The sequence below is a fragment of the Asterias rubens genome, chromosome 8, assembly GCF_902459465.1.
Source record: "Asterias rubens chromosome 8, eAstRub1.3, whole genome shotgun sequence".
Taxonomy (NCBI): Eukaryota; Metazoa; Echinodermata; class Asteroidea; order Forcipulatida; family Asteriidae; genus Asterias; species Asterias rubens.
In genome coordinates, this window is record NC_047069.1 from 16301175 (window position 1) to 16323254 (window position 22080).

Consider the following 22080-nt stretch of genomic DNA (forward strand, 5'->3'; position numbering starts at 1 on the left):
AATTGGCTGCGCATTTTCCGAAATTGACCGAAAAAACCTATAATAAATGAATAAATAGTTATATTAAATATTCACGGGAAAAACACATCAAATTTGTATATCACACACAAAAGATATTCAACACGCTGGCAATAGCAACAGTCAAAATTGGCAACTAAAGAGGGTAGAAGCACCAATTTTCCAGGTGGAATTATGTCTACATATACAATATGTAATAGTTGCGCACTTGTTTTATAAAAACAAAGTCAACAGATTAGACTTTACCAAGTCTACCAGTCATCAAATGGATCCTCAGTATTGTCAGAAACTTGTCCCAAACTGGAAATAGACAGAACAAAAAAAAATAGATAAATGAAAACAATAAAATAAACAAATATATAAATAAATAAATAAATAAATAAATGTCAAGGTCAAAATCACCAATGTTCTCTAATAATCTTCAAGTTTTCTGAAGATAAATTATTTCTAAAACGTAAGAGGTGATGCATGGTCAAATGCAAATAAAAAAATAAAATAATAATAATAAAAAAAAATATAACAAAATAATAATAATGAAAAAATAAATAAATATATATTTATATATAATTTTGCTCACCTGTTGGGTTCAACTTCAGCTTCTATTTCAAAAGCAAAGTTAGATCCACTTTCTGACTTCGGGCTGTGGTAGGATACCTAAAATAAAAAAAATCAGCATATCTTTTAGGAGCCGTCCAAAGTTGTTCACATTTTTCCAGTTGTCATACCAAGAAGTGATTAATATAGTACAGCAGTAGATTTGTTATTTCAAAATATAGTAAGTGACCTGACGTTTTAACCCAAGCAGAGAACATGTATACCTGTTTGTGTTTGTTGTGTTGTCATTTAGCCTTGGAGAAAGACTCTGCTAAGGTCGAAACCTCAGGCCACTAGCTATATTTTGCATTGACACCATTAGGTCCTTTGGGCTGGTAAGCAGTTTGCAATCACCAATCAGCTACTTTTTTATTTGTTAAATCTTCTACTCCACTTCTCAAATATAATTTACAAATACAAGCAAAAAGTACAGTGGACAATGCTGGGGACCAAACAAATGCCAACTTCAACCAACAGGTTCATACGAAAGGTTTAATGAGACGTCATCATTTATCAACTAGACTTAGTAACAACTATGAATTGTGTTTAATTTTTGATACCCCAGAACAAAGATATTGACAAATTAGGGAGACCACCAACATAGGACGACATAGCTCAGTTGGTAAAGTGTCGGCTTTCCGGAGGTCATTTGTTCGAATCCCTCAACAATCTTTCTTTGTTCAAACCCACATCAGTTATGGATGCTGTTTCCTCAACTCTCACAGAGTATCTGTCTACAAATCAGCAATTCACTGACTAAACCAATCAATGACCCTACCTTGAAGATCACAATTTTAGGAAGGGAACAAACGGAACAAACAAGTTACTTACCGGTTTCTGTGGTGTGTCCTGTTTTTGTTTCTTTTCTTGAATCATCTTCATATATTTCTGCATCACTGGATCGATAGTTACGCTCTCATCTTTGCTTTCTTCAACTGGAGGTTCTTCTTTCTCAGGAGCTTTTTTCTCTTCTTCTTTGACCTTGGGCAGTTCTTGCTGGTCTTGCTGTTTTTTTAAAGCACAAAATAGCAAAAAAGAAAGAAAAAAAAGGACATATTTATTAAAGTACCACAACATATAGTCAACCAACTAGATAGCTCAGGGCCCAAATTTATAGAGCAGCTTAAGCAGAAACAAATTGCTTCGAAAATTTCTGCTAAGCGAAAATAAGCAGGATACCAGTCACAGATTGTACGTGTGACATGATATTTTGGCTGGTAACCTTACTCTGAGAAGCATAATTTTGTTATGTGCTTAAGCAGCTCTATGAAAGTGGGCCAAGGTCAATATTTATTTATTATCTAAAAATAGAACTTAACATCACATAAAATATCAAACAAACCATTTTAGATCATCTTCCTTGCTATTTTAAAACAATATGTTACTTAAAATATGAATTTAACCAAATAGTGCAACATAAAATATCACAGATATCATGATAGGCCTATATCACAAAATAACACAAAACGTTATACAAAATATTCTTTGCTATCTTACTCTATATGGAAAATATACAGCATTAAAGCATCATATAAAACATACAAAACAATGCAGACAATTTGGCAGAAAAGGTCTAAAACTATTTTCTTGACTATCATAAAAAACATCAAAATATTAATCATCAAAATATTGCAGAAATATCACACAAACATTTCATTTTTGAATGAATAACTATGCGTTAAGCGCATATACCGAGTGTGGCACGCGGGAGCTTTTATCAAAATCCTCCTTGTATGATTGGTTGGTGTACCACTTTGGCTGCGTTGAAAAGTTTGGCTCTAAGCCAACACCCAAGTTGCCGGTAAAGATGAAGTCTGAATGAATTGATGTATGGCTTTGATAGAAACTTAAAAGTTTGTTTCTAGTAAACAAGGAAGATCATGGGTTCGTGTTATACGGATTGGAAGGAACCAAATATCATAATAAATATGTGAGCATAAACCTGTTCGAGTTTAATTAAAAAACAATAAAACTGTGAAGTGTGAACACTTTCAGTTCATCATGGAACCATTCATAAAGTAAACTCAAATGTGGTCCCCCCAAAAAACATCATCATAAAATAAAGTTCAGAAAACACTTAAGCAAGGACTGACAAACAAGGCTCCTATTCATAGAGATGCTTAAGCACAACAAGTAGCTTAGCAAAACAAAACTATGCTTACCAAAATAAGGTTACCAGCCAAACTACCATGTCACATGTAAAACTGGGACTTGTATCCTGCTTATTTCTGCTTAAAGCCATTATACACTTTCGGAACATAAAAAAATAAAAAGTTCACAGATTTACAAATAACTTACAGGGTTTACAGAAGGTAATAGTGAAAGACTTCTCTTGAAATATTACTCCATGAAATGCTTTGCTTTTTGAGAAAACATTAAAACAATTATCAATTCTCGATAGCGAGAACTACAGATTTATTTTAAACACATGTGGCAAAACGTGCAGAAACAAGGGTGGGTTTTCCTGTTATTTTCTCCCGACTCCGATGACCGATTGAGCCTAAATTTTCACAGGTTTGTTATTTTGTATATAAGTTGTGATACACTAAGTGTGGGCCTTTGGACAATACTGTTTACCGAAAGTGTCCAATGGCTTTAAGCGGCTCTATGAAATTGAGCCCAGGTTTTAAGAGATACCCCGAAGACTAAGATGTCCTTACCTGTTTCTGTAATTGCATCAACATTGCATTTTCTCTTTCCCTAGCTTCGTCTTCCTTTTTCTGTCGTTCTTCATTTTGTTTCCTCCGTTTTTCTTCCCACTCCCTCTGTAACCTATCCTCTTCCTCATTCTGTAGCCTTTGCTCCTCTGCCTTCTGTAGCCTAACCTTTTCTTCATTCTGCAGCCTTTGGTCTTCTGCCTTCTGTAGCCTAGCCTTCTCTTCATTCTGTAGCCTTACATCTTCTTCTCTCTGTTGCCTAGCCTTCCCTTCCGTCTGTTGCCTCTCTGCCTCTTCCTTCTGTAGCCTTTCTGTTTCTTCCTTCTGCAGTCTATCCCTCCCTTCCTTCTGTTGCCTAGCCTTATCTTCATTCTGTATCCTTTCCTTCTCGTCCTGCTGTTGTCTAAAATCTTCTTCCATCTGTTGCCTGGCCTTCTCTTCATTCTGCAGCCTAGCATTCTCTTCCATCCTCATCATATATTCCTCCTCACTTAAGTCTTGCTCAGCTCCTTGTGCAAAAAATATTATTTAGTTGAACAGTTGAATACAGTACTGCTTGAATAGAAGGTACACCTTAGGTAGTTAATCCAAAATTGAATGACCATAAAACTTACTTAATAAGAAGCACTGTGGCTGTTGATTATATATTTATTTCTCAATGCTTTGTATTGTTCATTCTTGATTGCTTGTAGTTATTGTTGTAAAGCAGTGTGGTACCTTTTGTGTGTAAGAACGCTATATAAATGCTTAGATTATTATTATTATTATTATAAATTGCTTAAAAAACAATGCCCTTCAAAGGGATATCGTTTACAAGAGGGGGATTCAAAAACATTTCAATCTGAGCTCAGATTGTGTAGTCCAATAACGGTTTATACGTCCTTTGTAGACATAACCGCTCCAGATTTGAAGCAACATTTGGATCAGGGGGAACCACACTCTCGACGAAAAACATGGGGCATACAAGCTCCAAAAATGCCCATGACCAACTAGTCTAAACCACGGCTACGACAACGTCAAGACAACCAAGCAAAGGTTTAAAAGGCAGTTGAGCATTGGACATAGTTGCCAGTCTGACAAAGCTCCTAGCTCAGGAGTGAAACCAAACTCACACAATGTGTCAGTAACATCTACATAATGTTTTTTGGATTGAAAAAAAAACAACAACACCCTGACAAAATTGTCAAGAGCGGGAATAGAACCTGTGACCTATGGATAAAATGTACGATGCTCTACCAACTGAAATGCCTAGCCATTATGTTGGATTATATCTCCCTAACAATTGTTGTTAATATCTATGTTTGGGGTGCCAGTAAGAAGCCATTCAGCCTGTAACAGTTTTGTGGTTTATTGATTGACAATTTGATCTTTATTCACAAATCAAAGATTTACTTCTAAACTTCTCACCATAAATTCCTCAGGGACCAAAAACTGTAGGTCCGTCGTGTTGTGCAATGAATAGTTATAGTCGGTGGCAGGATGGTCGGGTGATGGAAATCTTGATGCATAATCATAAAAAGACACAGGTTTTAGGCTTAAGCGATGATTTTAAAATGCAATTTTTTTATATCGAGGGTCAAGATTTCCATCGCGCGACCATCGTGCGACCGACTATAAACCGGCCTTAAGAAGAGCCGGTTTTGTCTATACTCCTTCCTCTTCTTTGTCTACTTCTTCTTATCATTATTCATACCTTCTTGGACAGCATCCGCAGGCTTATCAATCAACTGAGTTATACTCTCGCTATCGGCTAATCTTTCTTTAGTTGTAAAGACATAGTTAGTCGCTGGTGGTAGGATGGAGGTGAGGGTCTCACCGCGCTGAGGTCGGCGATTTGAGACCATCGTTGGCGATTCAAAATGATTTGAGAGGTCCATGGTTTGATGAGGGGAACTTCTCCTTGAACTTGAACCCGCCGAAGAATAAGTCGTCTTCAGACCCCTGTTGAAAAATAAAATATGTTTAGATTCTAATTACAAGGGCCTTATTTTACAGAATTGCTTACAGGGACACGTTGCTTTGGATTGGGCAGGTTGGTCAGTGTAAACTAACAAGACACGCCAAAAATGGCAGACCGTGTTAGTTTGCAAAGTAAAAAGGAAAACCACACAATTTCGAGGCATATTTTGTGTGGATCTTTATAGTACTTTGAAAACATCTTTCTAACCATATATGCACTTTATAATACGGTTAAAAATGCTTTTCATAGACCAACCTGCCAGATCCAAGGCATCGTGTCCCTTTAATCACAAAAAGTAGCTAAGCATAACATAAATGTAAAATGAGTAGGCCTCATAATTCAAACGCAGTCCAACATACCTTGCAGGAAAATACTGTATGTGCGCTATATACGAAGCAACTTTTATTATTATTTATGAATCTTACAGATATAACCTACATCTTCAAGGGGTCAGTTTCTTCATGTCCGCCATGACCATCTGTTGAATTAGTCTGTATCGATAACCTCTGGAATTCAGCCAGCTCATCCACGGGACGAAATTTCCTCTGGCTCTTAGTTCCATCGATAATAGGTGACGGCTGCACATCTTGGTTTTTGATTGATCCTTTGTCAGTACTCACTGTTTATCACAACATGAGATATTTAGAATCAAGTGAGACAATATTTCCATCATGAAGTTTCATTTTTATTTATACACACAATTAATTTTTCTCCTGTTATCCTCACTGGTATTAGAGTATTATTTGAAACTTTGCATGGTGGAAAAACGATATGGAAAGGTTTGTGATAACACCATGGAAGGACTATCTCTAAATGAGTTGGGGTGGTTCTGAAAAGAACCGTCGGTTTCAACTTGACGTTTCGATCAGTATGGTCTGATCGTCTTCTGGAGAAAAAGAAAATAAATTCTCATGAAATTGGAGAAATTGTTTATATCTCCAGAAGACGATCAGAGTATACTGATCGAAACGTGGAGTTGAAACCAGCGGTTCTTTTCAGAACCATCCCAACCCTCATTGAAATTAATACCGGTGTGTGTTCACAACCGAGATTCCATTCACAACCTCACGCAGGGAGTCTATGTTGTTTAAATCATACAAAAATAAAGATGTACAAAAAATCCACGCAGTGAAAATTTAAATTCAAAAGTGGTAGAATTTTTGAAATATCACCAAAAATCAGGAGCGGTTACGTACATGCAGGAAGAATAATCCATAATTGAAATACACAATCTGAGGAATACTGTTGGTGAATGAAATGTTGATTACTTTGAATTGTTCTTTAATCTCTCTCTAAAACCATGATCCTTTGAAGGGAATTTCTCAACGAGCTGTGTATTATCAACAGCTAACCAAGTTAGATTTTACGCTCATTAATTTGTTGAGTAATTACCAAAGGTATATCCTCCCACCAAGTTTGAAGTAAATTTTAGTTTTTGATGAAAACAAAAAACCCAAAACCCAAACCTATACTATATTTTGAAAGAAAAAAACAAAATATATTAACACGCAGAAGTCAAAATGTTTTGCAACAACAACAAAAACCAAATATCTCTGTGGGCACTAACGCAGAGAAACAAAAAAAGAGACATGTCACCAACTAATCCAAATTTTCATTACAAGAGATGAGACACAAACTCAAATAGTCCTCATTGGAATTTGAAGACATCTGCCAATCCAGGCAGATGGTCTACCAGAAGAACTATAAGGCACAGTGGTATACTCCCCTAGGTTTCCCTAAGAGCCACATTTTCATTACCATAATTAAAGACACTAGACACTATTGGTAATTGTCAAAGACTAGTCTTCTCTCTGGGTGTATCTCAACATATACATAAAATAACAAACCTGTGAAAATTTGAGCTCAGTCGGTCGCAAAGTTGCGAGATTATAATGAAAGAAAAACACCCTTGTCACACGCAATTGTGTGCTTTCAGATGCTTGATTTCGAGACCTCAAAATTAATTCTAAATCTACAATGTAAGGTCCGGAATCAAATTCATCGAAAATTACTTCTTTCTAAAAAACTACGTTACTTCAGAGGGAGCCGTTTCTCACAGTGTATTATACTATCAACAGCTCCCCATTGCTCGTTACCAAGTAAGGTTTTATGCTAATAATTATTTTGAGTAAATTACCAATAGTGTCCACTGCCTTTAATTACCATAATACATTAGAAACAGGCGACACTAAGAAGCCAAAGCGCCTACCTTGTTTACTGAGCATAGAAATACTTGCAGACTCCCTTGCAGAGGGTTTCCTGCCTGCTCTATATTGGCTGGATGTTTTGACAGGGCTTACTGGTAAGGCTGACATGTCGCTTGTACGGAGCTGGAAATTCTGATAGTTATGCTCAAGAGACTAACAAGAAGGGGAAAAAAAAGGAACAAAATTACAATTTTGCACAAACAACAGAATTTGAAATTGAGGACCTTCTATGAGGGATAAACACTCCTGCAGAGTGTTTTTGCGACCCTAACCAAAAACAAGAGTTTCGAGTTGTTTATAAATAATAATAATAATATTTAAAATTTATATTGCGCCACTTACATACAAAATGATCAAAGGTGCAGAACACATGTTAAAAAGCACAGAGTGGAAGAAAAACGACGAAGAAAAAAGACTGGTCACCAGGCCAGTGCCCTTTTTTTGGCTTAACCATACCTCTGCCTCTCTCTCAAGCTGTTGAAATCTCGCCTTTGTTTCCTCCAGAAACGCTAATGAGGCATTCGGGGACACCTTAGACTGATCATCATCTGCGTCCATGATTGGTTGACTGCCTCTCTCATCAGCCAATAGTATCTGTTGTTCTAAAGCTGCTTGGTGGAGCATACTGTCATTGTATGCATCGTCTGGTTTAAGAGCATCATAAGGTCTGGAAAGAGAAAATGGAAATAAGAGTCGGAGATGACAAGCTTGACATAGATTGGTCACAGGAATGCATAGGCAATTATAAGGAAAGATACGATAAAAGTCACCTGTGAAAATGTCGGACTCTGTTATAAATTGCATATTATAACATAATTTTATTAGTCCGACGAAGAATTCTTACTTTAGTTAATAGTCCGACGAAGATTATTTTATTTAGTTTAAGTTGTCCAACGAGGATTCTTAAGTTTATTATAGAGTCATTGTTTCAACTTTCACCTCCTGTGTGGGTGTTAGTTTCTCTTAGTTTTATAATTCTGAGAAACATTTGTTTATAGTACCACATCCTTGAGAGGAGTGGCCAGAGTCACTGTCCAGGAATTCCTTGACCATAAGACATAGCAGTTGGTTGCCCCCAGGGACATGACGTAAGGCTATGTTGCAATGACTGTTGCAAGGTCAGTAGTTTCCTTGAATTGTGCCCGGATTTGATTGTCTTTAGCTGCCCACACGTTTTCTTAAGAACTTAGGCCACTAATTCTTTTCTCATTGGTCAAGCCCAACCAGAATGTTATTGTTTTAACATTTCTGGCCAATCATAGTTTAACTTTCCTGTCCGAGTGCGTGACCAGCTTGGTATATCCTGGCTCGTTTTCCTCTGGATCCTCAGAGCGAAAATCGGCCTAATGCAAGGAAGACTTCTTGAAAGTGTTTAGATAGTTACACTTTGCGTAGATTTTGTTTGGAACATTTGTTACTTCCCTAAGTACGTTCCTAAATTCCCTTCTTGCATCTTTACCACGTGCTCTGTTGATACAGGTAAGCTTTGATTATTTCTTTCATATTGTATAAGATTTATCACTTGTGCATTTGCCGTTTGAAAGATTTGTTCGACAAGGTAGTTGGAGTAAGACTCAAGATGGATGGTACAGTTCAATATGAGTTTAAACCATTATGTTGATTGTTCGAACAATGCTACTAAAATGTATAAATTCCTTGAGTGTTTTATTGTGTAATCTTTTTTGTTGTTTATCATGTGTACGGAAAAGCTTTAGGAGTTCCGTCTATTTAATCGTATATTCCTCTTACTTTCTATTGCCGATATGATTTAGTTGTATATTGCATTTATTGCTAGTTAGCAGTTAGATTTTATACTCAGTGCTATTCTTTTTCCGTTCGATACGTTTTACTGTTTGATAGAACCTATTTGGTTTATCGAAACACCTGTTATTTTATATACCGTGATTTCACTCATAGCGCCTTCCACATTTTGATCATTATGTGATTGAACTATTTCTGATTAGTATTTATTATATACTTTGTTATTGGTATGTTCCTACATTTTTGCTAAGCAATACCATGGCAATACGTAACTTTAGTTGTGCTGGACAAGCATTGTCCTTAGATAACCCCTTTTCACACTTGAAGATGTCCGAGCACATTCCTTTCCATTTAAGTAGGCTAGACGACTGTTTGCTGTTACGCACGTAAACAGTTGTGACCTTTGATCTGGATTGACCACTATCGTGTTTTACACATACACGCACAGAAGTTTCTTATCGTTCCCTTATGTTTAAGTTTCATGAAGGTTATCAGTACGCACTGGAAGAGTGTTCGTTTTATATTTTGTTGTATGTTCTTTATATTTGTGTAAGTCATAGTTGAATTAGTTTATGATGAGTTAAGACTTTTAACAGAGCGAAAATCGGCCTAATGCAAGGAAGACTTCTTGAAAGTGTTTAGATAGTTACACTTTGCGTAGATTTTGTTTGGAACATTTGTTACTTCCCTAAGTACGTTCCTAAATTCCCTTCTTGCATCTTTACCACGTGCTCTGTTGATACAGACTAGCCCACAGGCCTCGCTTGGGAAGTTGACCCGGTTCAACTTTTCGCCAGTCCCGCTCTCAACCCCCTTCGTCGTCTTCCTGGAATTCGTCAGAGTCACTTCTTGGACTTCGGAGCCAATCTGATGTCGACCTCCCAAGACAGAGTCTCTGCCAAGTCCAGTGGAAGCGCGGAACCAGCTAAGACCTATTATATATCATTGTGTATTTTCGTTGCCATTAACTGCTTCAGTATTTATTATTGCTGTTTCATTTTACAAACCTGCGATTGTTAATATTTCCTCAGACTCATATATGGTTGAGTATTTTTACTTGTTGTTTCACCTTGGTGAATTGCCGTTCAAATACCATTTCGCACAGTTGTGAACCGTTGATAATACTGAAGGAGTTAATATGATTTTGAACCATTGCCTTATTGATTGTTTTTATAACTGAATGGATTGTGTTGTATTTGTTGAATCCTTGATATTGAGATAATTTTCATAATAATAATAACTATAATTGAGAGAGAAGAGAATCTAACTAAATTGCTGTCTGTTGTGTTTTCTTTCTTAGCAAACATTCCGATATTCTTAATCGAACCACGTCGTAGGCTCTTGATTATTTGAAAGAGGTAAAAACCTGTGACAAAAGTAACAACAGTCACTGTATTTTCATCATGAACATAACATCCACCCATAGCGAGGTGACAGAGAGTACCAATATTAATAAAATTAATAATTTGAGGGGCTAATCATTCTTACTGGCAGTTAAGAGCTCAATTGCAAAGGACGCGGCTACAACAAGTTCGAGAAGCAGGCATGCAAGGGAACCTTTGGCTGCCAGCCACATTAACCCATTATGACCACGGAGAACAGACAAGATCGAAAGTGTTTGATTTTTCCCAAGGGAGGAAAAACCGGATGGTCTGGAAAACCCTCGTGGCACAGCAGAGAACCAAAGCACAACTCAACTCACATATGGCCCTGGCAGGAATCGAACTGGGGTCACCTTGGTGAGAGGCAAGCCAACCATGCCACTCACAATGGCATCCCTATTTACCAAATTAGTACCCCACCTTTAAGTATCTGGACTAGGTACTTTTATATGACACGCGGTAGAGTATAATTATCATATAAAACTATCATTATAAGTCAAAAACATCATCAGTATTTTCTTACTGCAAGGTATGCGGAGCTATGCTTACGTCAAGCGTATTTCACAAGATGGCAGCGATTTTGGCTTGTGCGCGTGCGTACTCCACGTTACTAGGCATTTTACACTTACACAGCAAGCGCAGAAATTCAGCGCTGCGCTTGCACGTAAGCGAAGAATGGTGATCGTAAGCGCAAAATTTGGCGGTAAGCAGAGCCATGAAATTGAGCCCTGTTCTTTAACATTGCAGAAAAATAGTTTAAAAAACACTGGCACAGTAATTACCTTTGAGGACTTGTCCTTGGAGCTGGTTTGCGGTATATCTCATTACTCAAAGCCATCTGAGTTTGTCTCAAGATATTCCTAAGATCAGCAATCTGATTGTTCATCTCCTTCATCTGGTTTCCTTGCTCTTCTAATCTTCTAGTCAGTCCAGCGCTTCGTTCCACCTGTAACCCAAAGAGTTTTTCAAACGTTATTTTATTTTATTTTTCGTCAGATGACCTCAGTCTTCTCGGTCATCTAAGATCCCAAGCAGAAATCTTAGTTACTGCTTTTCTTGGGTTATCCTTGGTTATCTTGAGATAGTGCTCTTTTGGTTAATTTTCCTGAGTTTATGATTTCCAATACATTCCAGTTTCGTCAGCGCTGCCGCGCTGCTCAATCTCAGTCATACAGGGCCATTTGTTCACTTTCAAATGCTTTTTTTTTAACACACAAAAATTATCTGAAAAATAAAATTGTCTGTCGGAAAGTTATGTCCTGTGGCAAATAGTGTCTTATATAATAGTAATAATAATAACAACAATAATTTGGGAGGCTAATCATCCTTACTCGCATTTAAGAGCTGAATTGCGAAGAACGCAGCTACAGTGTGTTCGAGAAGCAGACATGCATGGGCGCCATTATGACCACGTAGCACAGCCAGATATCAAAGGTGTTAGATTCTTCCCGAGGGAGGAAAACCGGATGGTGTGGAAAACCCTTGTGGCACATCAGAGAACCAACGCATAACTCAACTCACCTAAGGCCCTGGTATCCAACCAGAGTCACTTTGGTGAGAGGCGAGCGCTTTAAGCACAAGCCAACCATGCCCCCCCCCCCCCCCCCTCTCGTTTTGGGTACAATAATTTTGAAGCCAGAGGTCGTGTTCGCTAACGCCAGTTGTTCAGTATTGTGGTGTTCTACTGTACCTCTTCCTTTGCCGTTGACCGGTACTGCGCCTCCTTGTGCTGGAATAAGTTCCTCTCCTGCTCCAGTTGATTTTGAACTCGGTGAAGCTCTGCTTGGTGCGTCACAACCTGGGGAGAAGGTTGTGTCATCTTTTCTGACACACCTCTCATTGTTTCTTCATAACCTGAAATGATGCAAGGCAGCAAACTTGGTCAATGATTTTCAAGAATACTAAAAAGAAAATATAAAAAAATGAATGGAATTTTAATAATAATAATAAAATAAAAATAAAAATAATATAACATCAAAGTCTTATACAGCGCACGTACATGTATCTACCAACAAGGTACTCAAGGCGCTCAGTATATACAAACTTTCAGAAAAGATGGGTTATTGCAGTGATGAATTCTGAGACCCAAGGGTTTACAAGGTGCTATGGCGCATTTTAGCAGCCACAGCCAGGAACACCAAGGCGAACCCCTTCTCTTTTTGATAAGTGCAATGGGCTCTTTTACATGTGTTCCACAACACATGGGACCAACGGCTTTACGTCCCATCCGAAGGATAAAGCAATGGTTAAAGACAGTGGACACTATTGGTAATTGTCAAAGACTGGTCTTCACAGTTGGTGTATCTCAACATATGCATAAAATAAAAAACCTGTGAAAATTTGAGCTCAATCGGTTGTCGAAGTTGAGAGATAATAATGAACAAATAAAAACCACCCTTGTCACACAAAGTTGTGTGCTTTCTGATGCTTGATTTTGAGACCTCAAATTCTAAACTTGAGGTCTTGAAATCAAATTCGTGGAAAATTACTTCTTTCTCGAAAACTAAGTCACTTCAGAGGGAGCTGTTTATCAACCTCTAACCATTACTCGTAATCAAGGTTTTATGATGATAATTATTTTGAGTAATTACCAATAGTGTCCACTGCCTTTAAGTGTTTTGCTTAAGGACACAAGTGTCACAGCTGGGGATTCAAACCCACACTCTGCTGATCAGAAACACCAGAGTTTGAATTTGGAACTCTTAACCGCTAGGCCACGACACTTCCATAGCGAAGTCAAAATTAGGGGCCATCAAGAATAGTTGATGGTAATTTGACCCACCCACCTACCCCAAATTTTGATATTTAAATATCGCACGGCTTCATAATGTAATCTTTAAACTGAAGAACAAAGTAATGCCTCAAAAGAATCAGATATTTCAGATCAAAATCTCCAGCGTCAGTAGTTTTCAATGGCCTTTCCTGGCTCAGACACACAACTTTGTAGTTTAGTCAGGAATGTTGAAAAACTTGCCAGCTTTTGAAAACATTGACTATTCTGAACGGCCCTAACTTTCAAATGATTTACTCTGTTGAAGTTTCTCAAATTATACATGGGCAACTTCTGATTCAATTGAGGCATTGCTTCGGTCTTCAGTGTATAGATTTTGAAGCAATTCAAAACAAATTTGGAAAGAGAAAACAAAATAAAACGTTCCGAAATTTTACTGTGGACTATTCTGAATGACCCCTTATGGAGCTCTGTAGAGTGCCTATTTCTATTGACTGCAGCATGGCGTAAAGTAAACACAGACTACCAATGCAAGCAGAGCCATGACATTGGGACAAGCTCATGAACATGGGGGGTGGAGGTTTTGAATCCCACCAGAGTTGCAGGCCTGTGGTTTTTCCCCACAGCAATCAGCAAGCAGTGAATATACAGTGTTAATGATTGGCTGCATATTGCGCCACGGCACCTTGTAAACCATAACTTGGTGCTATGTAAAGGAATGAATTGTTCTCATACTTCAATAAAGTAGACCTTGTAGGAAAATACTGAATGCTATAAAGCGCCTTCAGCGTTACTGAGATACGAATATGAGCCCTATACATGTATAAGAAGCCACTATTATTAATTTGTATCAAACATCAGTAAAAAACAAAATAATACTCCTGCACATCAAATATGTTTAAGTCAGATAATATAAAAGCCACTAAATTTAGCCACTAAACCTACCTGTATTTCACTGAATGAATTCCAAATGAACAGGAGCCATACCTAAGATCGTGCCAACTTATCTCAACACACACTTCAACTAACCAGCACAAATGCTACTAAGGTACTAAGGTAGCATATTGCAGTTACATACTCGCATCTTACTGCGTAACCTTCAAAATGATTTGCAGATTCATCCCCAGACTTGTCAGCCTAACCACCCACATACTCAATGGTTTCTTGGTGCAGTGCATGTAGTGTTTCTTTGGCTAGCCTACTTCAATAACCAAATTACAATGTTTGATAACAAGATGAAATCTCTTCTTTTTTTGTTTGAGATGAAATAAAATAACGTTAAATAACTAATGAGACACAGGAGTCTCATTAAATGAAAAACATCAAACTCAACTGAGAAACCTTTCATCTAAACGGGGAAACAAATTAACAAACCTGTGAAAATTTTAACTCAATCTGGTCGTCGAAGTTGCGAGGTAATAATAAAAAACACCCTTGTCACTCAAAGTTGTTTGCTTTTAAATGCTTGGTATGATTTACTGAGAAATAACATTTTTTCTCAAAAACTACGTTACTTCAGAGGGAGCCGTTTCTCCCAATGTTTTATACTATCAACAGCTCCCCATTACTTGTTATCAAGGAAGTCTTTATGCTAACAATCACATGAGGCATTTTTTACTGGAATCTTGGAGGCAACCAACTGCAGTGCATACTGCAGGACTACTTTGGTAGCTCATTTAGTAACTTTCCAAACAATGTCTTACAATCCCCAAGAAAAATATGTGAACCTTCAAATGTGAATGTCTTTCCTTCTTGGAGATTGTCTGGACCAGTTCGTCTGTAAATTGCCTCGTGTGACATGGGCCTTGAATCGCTCAACAGTCCTAATCCTATATAATTGTAGATCTATACAAAACAACTACTTTTGTAACCTATGGAAATTTCATTTTATAAGGTGGTACTGGTAGTGTTTTTGAGATTTTGAAACAGATGAAACAGATGTACTTACGTGTTCGTTCTTTCTTCTGCTCATGAAGTAGCTCATTGAGTCTCCTGTAAAAATGAAAGCAAAAATCTCTTTAAGATTTCTCAAAATTCCAAACCGAGATTCCATCCTTGGTTTTAGCCATGGACCCCAACTGTTGAGTTGTCTCACGGGCCAAGGTTTTATGATTCACGGAGCATGATTATGGTATTTTCTCAAAAGAGAAAAACGAATTCAGTTGCTTTGTTCTCTTGGCTTTGTTAAGTCAATGTTTCTTTGTGCCAGCGATACTCTCAAAAACAAAATAGTTCCAGCAAACTCATGAAAATATTCCTGTCCAGGTGGAAGTGAAAAAAATGGAAAAGTGTCAGAGTAAATTTTGTTCAGATCAGTTGGAAAAGGTGATAGGAATGCAATATTATACCTCTGAGTTGAAAAGTGTATACAATCTATTTGAAACAGTTTGAATGTCTATCTGCCTTAAAGATTTTATTGAGAAAAACAAATTAGGTGAAAACATATGTGCAGACGGGGAGTGAAATAGCGTTGGTGGGATGGGGTTGGGATGGGGCCAATTTCATAGAGCTTCTTAAGCAAAAAATTTGGTTAAGCACGAAAATAGCTTGCTTATTTTACACATGTTACTGGCCAAAATTTCATGCCATATACATTGCTTGTGACTGGTATTGAGCTAGTGTTTACTTAGCATAACAATTGAGTGGAGTCCTGGCCGGTATTCTGATTTTACTAAGCATTGATTATTTTGCTTAAGCAGAATTTTGTGCTTAAGCAGCTCTATGAAATTGGTCCCCTGATGGCAGGCATGATATCTGGTTCTAGGAAAAAAGTAGGATACAAAGGCCGGCCTACACCTGTATATATTGTACAGGCATTATAATGATAGCTATTAAAGGATTTGGGTACTTTTTCAAAATGTCCATAGATTTACATTAAACTTACAGGGTTTGAAAATAATGATAGTGGAAAGCTTCCCTTCAAATATTTCTTACTGAGGTGCTGTAGTTTTTGAGAAATGAGTAAAACAATGTCATGAAAATACGTTTGTTAATGATTAAAATAATTTTCGTCTCATGAGACGAAAATTATTTTCATGACATTGTTTAACTCATTTCCCCAAAACTACAGCACCTCAGCAGGTAGTATTTTCAGGGAAGCTTTCTACTATCATTATCTTCAAACTGTGTAAGTTTAGTGAAAATCTGTGAACATTGTGTTTTTTGTCCTACAAAAGTTACATAGACCCTTTAATCATAGTTTGTGTCTGATTATTCAAAGGGTATACAAAGTCTGCAATTAGGCTAAAGTATATTAATTTTGTTTTTTTTATCCATACACCAATGTGTGTCAGCACTGTATACTCGGTACTTTCCCCAAGTCCTGTGAAAAAATATCACAGGCATGTTACTCGAGTGGGATTCCAACCCACGACCCTTGCAATTCTAGAGCACTGACTCGGGAAAGTACTGAGTATACAGTGCTGACACACATCGGTGTATGGGTAAAAAAAAACAAAATTAATATTCTTTATCCCCGATGCAAATTTAACAACTCTTAGACTAAAGTAGGAAGAATATCATGCCCAGCTGACAGAGAGGATGGTAGTGGGGGGGGGGGGGAGGTTGGAGACCAAGTATTCTGATGATCTGTACCTTTTATCCCTGTCCAGATCATGTTTAAGGACAGCATTGTCTTCTTTGATCGACTGATAGTCAACCATATCCCTCAGTCGTTCCGTTAATACTTCATTCCTTTTACTGACAGCTACCGACTCAAACCTAGCCTGCTGGTATAAAACCTGAAGAAAAAAAAATATCTTCTTTAACCATTAATCATCATCAAAGTAATAATACAATAATAATAACAATAATAAAACAGCACTTATACAGCGAATTCTGGATCATAGATCCCTCGATGCACTGTGAATAAAAAAAAAAAATTTTACAAAGAAACTACACCAAAAAAAGCAGGTCAGTTGTATACCAAGATTAAAATGTATAAAACAATAACTAAAACACTAAAACTTACTTAGGAAAAAATGGCTCAAAGAGTAAAAACCACATTAATAAGACATGACTTATATCATCCAGAAAGGTTGCCATGATTAGGGCTTCTGGACAGGATTTATGTGTCCCTCATGCATGTTTCGTAACAACAACACACACTTCTTATATAACGCTCTATCTCGCCTGAGGGCATCTCTCAAAGGGCTCATTAACTTTTCTACAAGGTTTACAAAGTGGATTTATGTTCGAAATGTAAGACCAATTTACTTACGTAGCAATTTACGTACAATGCAATGGTTTACAAGGTGCGTAGTGCACAACACGCTAAAATGTACACGCCATGTACCACTGCCATGTTTCTGTCTACTGCCCTATCGCTAGATTACGTGCCATGCTTGGCGTGCTTTTTATTTTTTACACATTGCAGACATTCATTACGCGTGATGAACACATAGATTTACGGCAATTAATTTAAAGGATTTGTACCCCAAGCATAGACGTCATCATACTTTGCAAAGAGCCAAGATTCCAGTTGTTGTTTCCTACTAGTATTTAGGTTAGGGTTAGGGTCAGGGTAAGGGATGCCTTGTTATTTACTTTAATTAAAAGAGTACGAGAGGCCATATATTTTTTTGGTAATTGTCAAAGACAAGTATTCACGCTTTTTGTAAACATATGCATAAAATAACAAATCTGTGAAAAGATGGCATCAACTGGTTGTCGAAGTTGCAAGAGAATAGTGAAATTTAAACATCTTTGTAGCACAAGTTGTGTGCTTTCAGATACCTAATACAATGCTTCAGGTCTGAAGTCTTTTGATTATTCAAGCGACAAATTACCTCTTTCTCAAATACTACGTAACTTCAGAGGAGAGAGCGTTTTTCACAATGTTTTATACTATCAAACTCTCCATTGCTCATTACCAAGTAAGTTTTTAATGTTAATAACTATTTTGAGTAATTATCAATAGTGTCTAGTGCCTTTTAAAAGTTACACAAATATTGAAAATCAATCTGGAAAAAAAATACAAAAGTAATTTTGTAAACAATTAATTCAGTGTACCTCAAGCTCTGCAACTCTGCTCTTTCTTTCTTGTAACTCTTCTTTGAGGCTACTCTGTAACTCACTCTCACGCTCTAAGTGACTTTTTCCCTCTGAAAAATATTAACAAGTGCAATGATCCCATTATGGTTTTTGTTATTTGGTTTATTGGCTAAGACATCTGTTCTAAAATGCAGAAATTTGGGGTTCAAATTTGAGCAGTTTGTCAGATTCCCTCACATCCCCACCCCCCACCCTCCCAACGCCATATGACTTAGAATGTTTCAAAGCTTTTATATTGTCATGATTACACAATAAGCCAAAAAACCAGTTTAACCATCAGGTTGGCAACTGTATACAAATAAAATGTCTTCATTAATTTAAGAGCCTAATTTCAAACTCCATTTCCAATCTCTTTCTAAAAGTTCAAGAATGATAATAAGATGTATACCTCTTAGTCTAGCCTCTCTTCTCTCAATGTCTTGTAACCTCTCGGAGAGTTTCACCTGTTGCTCTGCATCGTTTCTGCAACAGATTAAAACAAGACATTGTAACTTTCATAGTTCATCAGTCACGCCACAAACTGACATATGGTGCACCACAGCCAAAATTTATTTTTGTTTGTAAAAAACTCAGTTGAAGTGGAAATATTTATCAAATTGCTGTTTTGGAAACCCTATTTTTTAACAAAAGATTTAATATTGAAATGAAACTGACTTCTTCATTAGTCATGTTAGTACAGAGCTGTCTGAAATGTTATCAATCTTCAACCTTGCTTCTGTTTTGATAAGTTGTTAATTCCTAAACACATATGTCACATACGTCAATGCTAGTACACGTGACCAAGGGCTTAATGTCCCGTCTGAAAAAGCAATAATAGTTAAGTATCTTAATAAAAAAGTGTATTTATTTCCTTCTGGCATGTGTCTGGCTTGACTGTATTATTTGAACATGTATATTATTGCCTGTTTTACAACGTTACTGCGGAAACAATAAAACCTTAAACCATACTCAAGGACACAAGTGCCTCAAACTCAAACCCAAACTCGACTGATCAGAAATACCAGAGCTCAAGTCCGGTGTTCTTAACTGCTCAGGCAGGACACGCCACGAGTATCAACTTGGCCAACTTTTAATTTCAGTAACCAGCACAGACTACTCATCGATCTTATAACGACTTACTGTCTGATTTGTGTCTTGTATTTCTTCTCATACGTCTCTTCAATCGTCGCCAACGATGCCTCTCTAATCTTCAGACTTTCCTCAATATCTTTCCTCCGTCCTTCCTCGAGCATCATAGCTCTAAAAAGAAATGTGTAAGTTACGAGTATTACAATAAACGAGCTACGTAGATGTTGTGTTGCCATTTAGCCTTCGAGAACTACTCTTCTAGGGTCGAAACGTCAGGCCATTAACTAGTTTTTGCATCGATACCATAGGCCATTTTGATTGGTTAGCAGCTTTCCAACTAAGCTATCTGTCCCGATGATGGATAGGAGCACCAGGAACATTAATCTGAAGGTTGTAGGTACAAATGACATTTCGGAAGACTTACTTGTTCGCCCCAAACATTTAATATAGTTTACCAGGACAGTTCCCCCCAGTGATATTTTATTCAATTGTTAATTCTACCACTGTTTCCTATTTATTTATTTATACCTTTTGTTGAGATCAGCTTCTCGTTTCAACTCAGCTTCTTTCTTCTTCAATGTCTGCAACTCATCCAGAAGACTCTGTCTCTGAGAGTACGTCTCTCGCTCCACCATCTGAAGAGAAAATCATCAAAATAATATGCTTGTGAATTTTGTCACAGAACTCGGGAAAGTACTTGACTATAACGTGCCTACGCACATCAGTATAATGGTTAAAAAAAAAAAAAAAAAAAAAACTAAAAAAACTCTTTTTCCCTGATGCAAATTTAACAACCGTTGCGGTACCCGAAGATAAAACATAATATAATAATAATGGACACTTGTATAGCGCCAGTATCCTCCGCAAGCGGCGCTCATGGAGCTGCTCTACAAAAGAATAACTAACAAGCAATAAAAGTAGCATAACATAATAAGAAAAAATGTATGTACAGTTATTAAACTGTTCTTGAATATGTTAAGTGAGTTGGAAAGTTTCAAAGTTTCAGGTAGGGAGTTACAAAGCCTCGGTGCTGGGCTCTGAAAACTTCTCTCCCCCATCTATGTTTTGTCGTTTTTTTCCTGAAGAAGTTTGTGTTATGTAGATCGTAAGCCACGATGTCCTGGGGTATATATTTGCACAAGATCACTTAAATATGCTGGGGCATCACCTTGTAAGATCTTGACAATAATGAGGCACAGTTTATATAGGATTCAAGCTGCCTCTAGCTACTGGGCAATGTTGATGGTCTCGTTGGTAAGCAAATCAAAACAAGCAGAAATTACTCCTATGTTGTGACCATGATTTTCAACTACAAACTACATGACTAAACCAGTGAACACCAGGCACCTTCAATTGTTTTTTCCCTTACAGCCCGATAGGAATATTTAAGTAATATTGCTGGGAACATTTTTCTTTCAGAGAACCGTTGTTACAAAGTCACCATGACTTATAAAAACATGGCCAGAGAAACAAAAGGTTCCGTTTGACAACTGTTTGAAGCACCCGGATTTTTTGTTCTTTTTCCAGCACAGTGAACAGCAAAACCTGGACTGTCAGGCATGACCGTTGATTGGTTCCATGGCTGGCACCAAGGTTTGAATCTCAGTCCACTTGAACTTACTTCCACTGTGGCCAAGTACATTAAAAAACAACAGTGGAAGCATCTCAATGCCATGTAGTCATCTTCTTGCAATAAAAGGACAAAGGCACGGAATCAAGGATAACACTACATGTATAACCCCAGCAAGAAGGCAGAGTTTCACGTTTTTCCTTCTCCACCAACTGTCCTGTTTGTGTGGGTGAAACAAAAGCCTTGTGGTGGTGGTTGGAAAAAAATGACTAAATTCAGGTGAATTTTATCAATTAAATTCATTTCTGCTAACCTCTTGATGTTTTTGAAGTCTCTCTACAGTGCTTCTTTCTCTCTCTTGGAGTGCCTCCCCTTTAGCTTGATACGTCCTCTCCATCTAACATTATTTATTATCAGACCAAAAAATAATCTCAATGAAAATCTGATAGCCTTGTTTTGTAATGGAATTTGATGCATTGCATGGTGAAGTATCAATGTAAACTTGGTTTGTGGTATCATCATCCTGACGATGACTAGAGCAAGCTAGTCGATACGTTGAGACCAATTCAAGAACGGACTCCGCTGTAGTGCAGTTAATTACGATCCTATAAGCTAAAGTAGTAGTCCCAGCCAATTTCCTATACCTTCCGCCTGGGTAATAGGTATAAAGTTGGACAGTTCTTTTCAGAACTGAGAAGTCTCCCGAACAATCCGATAAATCTACTCCACGGTAGGAGAATAAAGAAAGACAGTTCTCTAAGAACAAACTCTACCTGGCAAGTAGAAACACACATAGTGTTACTGCAAACCAAATAGATATCATCTATTTTCTAGGTAGATTATGTTCTATAAAGAACTTATTTTGCTATATATTTTACTACCACTGAGTAGACATTTCGGAATACAGGAGACTTTCTTAACTACCACAGAGAGTAGATTTTTGCAGGTTAGGAGTTCTCAGTTCTGAAAGAACTGTCTTTCCTGGGGCGAAAGGTAGGAAATCGGCCAGAACTACTTCTTTTGCATGGTAGATCGAGGGGACTTTATGGTTATATTTTGTAATGTTGGTATTCGTAGGTT

General features: G+C 37.4%; 1 protein-coding gene across 1 annotated transcript in view; it reads right to left on the reverse strand.

The window, feature by feature from the left end:
- LOC117293358 (oral-facial-digital syndrome 1 protein homolog) overlaps positions 1 to 22080 on the reverse strand; it is a 35595-nt gene continuing 13515 nt past the window's right edge. The window contains exons 9-25 of the mRNA XM_033775652.1: positions 21314 to 21397; positions 19959 to 20065; positions 19482 to 19601; positions 18751 to 18824; positions 18321 to 18412; positions 16905 to 17050; positions 15259 to 15302; positions 12270 to 12433; positions 11362 to 11525; positions 7893 to 8103; positions 7439 to 7589; positions 5668 to 5848; positions 4963 to 5210; positions 3273 to 3778; positions 1444 to 1617; positions 596 to 672; positions 1 to 318 (exon numbers count right to left, since the gene is read on the reverse strand). Of these exons, the coding sequence (XP_033631543.1) occupies positions 270 to 318; positions 596 to 672; positions 1444 to 1617; positions 3273 to 3778; positions 4963 to 5210; positions 5668 to 5848; positions 7439 to 7589; positions 7893 to 8103; positions 11362 to 11525; positions 12270 to 12433; positions 15259 to 15302; positions 16905 to 17050; positions 18321 to 18412; positions 18751 to 18824; positions 19482 to 19601; positions 19959 to 20065; positions 21314 to 21397 (2592 nt within the window). The 3' untranslated portion in view covers positions 1 to 269. The remainder of the gene's footprint in view (positions 319 to 595; positions 673 to 1443; positions 1618 to 3272; positions 3779 to 4962; positions 5211 to 5667; positions 5849 to 7438; positions 7590 to 7892; positions 8104 to 11361; positions 11526 to 12269; positions 12434 to 15258; positions 15303 to 16904; positions 17051 to 18320; positions 18413 to 18750; positions 18825 to 19481; positions 19602 to 19958; positions 20066 to 21313; positions 21398 to 22080) is intronic.